Below are 6000 nucleotides of genomic sequence, written 5' to 3'. Positions count from 1 at the left end.
ACAATATGTACGGCAAACGCTAACGAGTATGAAAGAGGAAATTAATAGTAACACAATAATAGTGGAAGACTTTCATACCCCACTCACAACTATGGATAGATCAACTAAACAGAAAATTAACAAGGAAACACAAACCTTAAATGTCACAATGGACCAGCTAGACCTAATTGATATCTATAGGACATTTCACCCCAAAACAATCAACTTCACCTTTTTCTCAAGTGCACACGGAACCTTCTCCAGAATAGATCACATCCTGGGCCATAAATCTGGTCTTGGAAAATTCAAAAAAATTGAAATCATTCCAGTCATCTTTTCTGACCACAGTGCAGTAAGATTAGATCTCAATTACAGGAAAAAAATTGTTAAAAATTCAAACACCTGGAGGCTAAATAACACGCTTCTGAATAACCAACAAATCATAGAAGAAATCAAAAAAGAAATCAAAATATGTATAGAAATGAGTGAAAATGAAAACACAACAACCCAAAACCTATGGGACACTGTAAAAGCAGTGCTAAGGGGAAGGTTCATAGCATTACAGGCTTACATCAAGAAACAAGAAAAAAGCCAAATAAATAACCTAACTCTACACCTAAAGCAATTAGAGAAGGAAGAAATGAAGAACCCCAGGGTGAGTAGAAGGAAAGAAATCTTAAAAATTAGGGCAGAAATAAATGCAAAAGAAACTAAAGAGACCATAGCAAAAATCAACAAAGCTAAAAGCTGGTTTTTTGAAAAAATAAACAAAATTGACAAACCATTAGCAAGACTCATTAAGAAACAAAGAGAGAAGAACCAAATTAGCAAAATTAGAAATGAAAATGGAGAGATCACAACAGACAACACCGAAATACAAAGGATCAAAAGAGACTACTACCAGCAGCTCTATGCCAATAAAATGGACAACTTGGAAGAAATGGACAAATTCTTAGAAAAGTATAACTTTCCAAAACTGAACCAGGAAGAAATAGAAGATCTTAACAGACCCATCACAAGCAAGGAAATCGAAACTGTAATCAAAAATCTTCCAGCAAACAAAAGCCCAGGACCAGATGGCTTCACAGCTGAAGTCTACCAAAAATTTAGAGACGAGCTAACACCTATCTTACTCAAACTCTTCCAGAAAATTGCAGAAGAAGGTAAACTTCCAAACTCATTCTGTGAGGCCACCATCACCCTAATTCCAAAACCAGACAAAGATGCCACAAAAAAAGAAAACTACAGGCCAATATCACTGATGAACATAGATGCAAAAATCCTTAACAAAATTCTAGCAAACAGAATCCAACAACATATTAAAAAAAATCATACACCATGACCAAGTGGGCTTTATCCCAGGAATGCAAGGATTCTTTAATATCCGCAAATCAATCAATGTAATACACCACATTAACAAATTGAAAGATAAAAACCATATGATTATCTCAATAGATGCAGAGAAAGCCTTTGACAAAATTCAACACTCATTTATGATTAAAACTCTCCAGAAAGCAGGAATAGAAGGAACATACCTCAACATAATAAAAGCTATTTATGACAAACCCACAGCAAGCATCACCCTCAATGGTGAAGAATTCAAAGCATTTCCCCTGAAATCAGGAACAAGACAAGGGTGCCCACTCTCACCACTACTATTCAACATAGTTTTGGAAGTTTTGGCCACAGCAATCAGAGAAGAAAAGGAAGTAAAAGGAATCCAGATAGGAAAAGAAGAAGTGAAACTCTCGCTGTTTGCAGATGACATGATCCTCTACATAGAACACTAAAGACTATTCCAGAAAATTACTAGAGCTAATCAATGAATATAGTAAAGTTGCAGAATATAATATTAACACACAGAAATCCCTTGCATTCCTATATACTAACAATGAAAAAACAGAAAGAGAAATTAAGGAAACAATACCATTCACCATTGCAACAAAAAGAATAAAATACTTAGGAGTATATCTACCTAAAGAAACAAAAGACCTATACATAGAAAACTATAAAACACTGATGAAAGAAATCAAAGAGGACACAAATAGATGGAGAAACATACCATGTTCATGGATTGGAAGAATCAATATTGTCAAAATGGCTATTCTACCCACTGCAATCTATAGATTCAGTGCAATCCCTATCAAGCTACCAACGGTATTTTTCACAGAACTAGAACAAATAATTTCACAATTTGTATGGAAATACAAAAAACCTCAAATAGCCAAAGTAATCTTGAGAAAGAAGAATGGAACTGAAGGAATCAACCTGCCTGACTTCAGACTCTACTACAAAGCCACAGTCACCAAGACGGTATGGTACTGTCACAAAGACAGAAATATAGATCAATGGAACAGAATAGAAAGCCCAGAGGTAAATCCACGAACCTATGGACACCTTATCTTTGACAAAGGAGGCAAGGATATACAATGGAAAAAAGACAACCTCTTTAACAAGTGGTGCTGGGAAAACTGGTCAACCACCTATAAAAGAATGAAATTAGAACACCTTCTAGCACCACACACAAAAATAAACTCAAAATGGATTAAAGATCTTAATGTAAGACCAGAAACTATAAAACTCCTAGAGGAGAACATAGGCAAAACACTCTCTGACATAAATCACAGCAGGATCCTCTATGACCCACCTCCCAGAATATTGGAAATAAAAGCAAAAATACAGAAATGGGACCTAATGAAACTTAAAAGCTTTTGCACAACAAAGGAAACTATAAGCAAGGTGAAAAGACAGCCTTCAGAATGGGAGAAAATAATAGCAAATGAAGCAACAGACAAAGGATTAATCTCAAAAATATACAAGCAGCTTCTGCAGCTCAATTCCAGAAAAATAATGGAATTATTGACCCATCAAATAAATGACCTAATCAAAAAATGGGCCAAAGAACTAAACAGACATTTCTCCATAAGAAGACATACAGATGGCTAACAAACACATGAAAAGATGCTCAACATCACTCTTTATCAGAGAAATGCAAATCAAAACCACAATGAGATACCATTACACACCTGTCAGGATGGCTGCTATCCAAAAGTCTACAAGCAATAAATGCTGGAGAGGGTGTGGAGAAAAGGGAACCCTCTTACACTGTTGGTGAGATTGCAAACTAGTACAGCCACTATGGAGAACAGTGTAGAGATTCCTTAAAAAACTGGAAATAGAACTGCCATATGACCCAGCAATCCCATTCCTGGGCATACACACCAAGGAAACCAGATCTGAAAGAGACACGTGCACCCCAATGTTCATTGCAGCACTGTTTATAACAGCCAGGACGTGGAAGCAACCTAGATGCCCATCAGCAGATGAATGGATAAGAAAGCTGTGGTACATATACACAATGGGATATTACTCAGCCATTAAAAAGAATACATTTGAATCAGTTCTAATGAGATGGATAAAACTGGAGCCCATTATACAGAGTGAAGTAAGTCAGAAAGATAAACACCAATACAGTATACTAACACATATATATGGAATTTAGAAAGATGGTAACATAAACCCTATATGGAAGACAGAAAAAGAGACACAGATGTACAGAACAGAATTTTGGACTCTATGGGAGAAGGCGAGGGTGGGATGATCTGAGAGAACAACATTGAAACATATATATTACAAAGTGTGAAACAGATCACCAGTCCAGGCTGGATGCATGAGACAAGTGCTCGGGGCTAGTGCACTGGGATGACCCAGAGAGATGGGATGGGGAGGAATGTGGGAGAGGGGTTCAGGATGGGGAACACATGTAAATCCATGGCTGATTCATGTCAATGTATGGCAAAAACCACTACAATAAAAAATTTAAAAAAAGAAGATTGTCCACTTTGAGGGAGTAAAATCAGACAACCATTTATGAAATACACTATCTGTTAACATCTACATTTTCAGAAAAAGCAATTATGGTAGTGATGCTCTAAGTTATGAAAAACTAAAGCATGATAAACTGTAGTTTCATATTTTACCCTCCTATGAAATTATGTAATTGGTTTGGTTTCCAAGTTAGTTTTTTTCCCACAGAAGTAGCACAATTCATGATTATTCTTTTAGCAAAAAGAAAGGAAAATTACTCAGTATAAAGTATATCATTTCAGAATAATTTATTCTTAAGAAATGTGTGAAGTATCATGAGATAAATAGGAATTTACATATGTTTCACACACGGTTTTGAATCAATTTGAGAGGGTAGAAAAATAATAAGGGAAAAATCTTAGAGGATAGGGATCAGAAAAGTTAAGAAGGATGCTTTTAAAATTGTATAGAGAAGTTGAAATCGAAGAAATGGAAATACCAGGCTATAAACTGAAGAAGCAATTGCTATTATCACAGTCTAATCAAAGAATCACATATCCGCATGAGGCTTTGACCCTACTATCATGGGCAGTTCTTCAGCCCAAGGGCAAATGTCCCTTTAACAAACATTTCCATCCCAAAGAATCTTTTTAGAGCCCTCTTTATGTCTTTGTTTCTCAGACTGTAGATGAAGGGGTTCAGCATGGGTGTGACCACAGTGTACATCACCGATACCATAGCACTCATGTGTGAGCTGTAGGTAGAAGTGAAGCTAAGATATACTCCTAAGGCTGAACAATAAAATAATGAGACAACTGAGAGGTGAGATGCGCAGGTGGAGAATGCTTTATACTTCCCATGAGCAGATGAGATTCCACAGATAGAGGACACTATCTTAGAGTAAGAGTAAAGAATACCAGCCAGGGGAGCACCCCCGAGAATTCCAGATCCGAAATATACCGCCATGTTATTGAGAAAGGGGTCAGAACAGGCCAGTCTGATCAGCCATGTTATTTCACAGAAAAAGTGGTGGATTTCCAAGTCTGAGCAGAAGGACAGTTGCAAAACCATTAAGCTGTGTAACAGGGGAAAGAGGGCACTCACGATCCAGGACCCCAGAACCAGCAGTGCACAGAGCCGGGGGTTCATGATGACCATGTAGCGCAGGGGGTGACAGATGGCCACGAAGCGATCATAGGCCATCACGGTCAGGAGAAAGTCATCTAATGCTGCAAAGAGTAAGTAAAAATACACCTGGATGATGCAGCCTTCATAAGTGATGACTTTGCTCTGTGTCTGGATGTTCCATAGCATCTTTGGGATGATGCTGGACGTAAAACAGATGTCTACAAAGGACAGGTTGGAGAGGAAGAAGTACATGGGAGTGTGAAGGTGGGGGTCTGAGCAGACAGCCAGGATGATGAGCAGGTTTCCAATCACAGTGATCAGATACATGAAGAGGAAAAGCCCAAATATAAGGGGCTGCAATGCCGGCTCCTCTGAAAGTCCCAGAAGGAGAAATGCTGATATTTGCGTCTTGTTCCCTGATGCCATGTGATGGAAGTGACTACTGGGAAAAAAGAAAATAGCATGAATAATTTTCAAACAGGTGTAACTCACATAGCTGAACTTCTGTAATTTCTATTTTGCTGGCAAGAAATTGATGTTGTACATAGATAAATTCTCCTTGAAGGTATACTCCATTTTACCTCTAATTAGATACTTTTGTCTCATTCTCAGCATATTTCCAAGGATTTCATGCATTTACAGTTTTAATGAGAAAGTCTTGTATGCACTTGAGAAGCATTATGCTGACAGTCAACATGTTCCAAATACATATAGGGGATAAATAGAGACACTTAAAAACAAATCTCTCACAATCCAAGGGTGGTGAAAGATGATACTCAAATAAATATAGAATATGTTAGAAGGTGACAGGTGTTATGAAGAAAACAAAAACATGTATAAAAGAGAATTTAGTAGAAATATTATTCTGTACCAAGTATTCAGGCAAGGCTTACAAACAAGGGGTTCCATGAAGAGACATCAAGAAAAAGAGAGGACGTCCTAGCGTGATACCAGCAGAAGTGTGTGCCTGGCAGAGGGCACGGCCACTGCAGAGTAACCAAAGGAAGAAGCTGGTCACATGTTCAAATGCAAACAAGGAAGCCGGTGGGATGGAGGAATAAGCAGGAGGGGGAGTGGTTAGAGATG

At 37.8% G+C, this 6000-nt stretch overlaps 1 protein-coding gene across 1 annotated transcript; it reads right to left on the bottom strand.

Annotated features, from left to right (window-relative positions):
- Positions 1-4368: 4368 nt before the first annotated feature.
- LOC122700951 (olfactory receptor-like protein OLF4) lies at positions 4369-5340 on the bottom strand. Its single transcript, XM_043913973.1, has one exon. The coding sequence runs from the start codon at positions 5338-5340 to the stop codon at positions 4369-4371; it is 972 nt and encodes a 323-aa protein (XP_043769908.1).
- Positions 5341-6000: the final 660 nt, after the last annotated feature.

The sequence above is a fragment of the Cervus elaphus genome, chromosome 9 (assembly GCF_910594005.1).
Source record: "Cervus elaphus chromosome 9, mCerEla1.1, whole genome shotgun sequence".
Classification (NCBI taxonomy): Eukaryota; Metazoa; Chordata; class Mammalia; order Artiodactyla; family Cervidae; genus Cervus; species Cervus elaphus.
Note: the sequence above shows the minus strand (reverse complement) of the source record. Positions and strands in the feature narration are given on the sequence as shown.

Bases quoted from the DNA above. Each gene is read 5' to 3' on its own strand.
- LOC122700951 (XM_043913973.1), bottom strand. From the start codon at position 5,340: ATGGCATCAGGGAACAAGACGCAAATATCAGCATTTCTCCTTCTGGGA.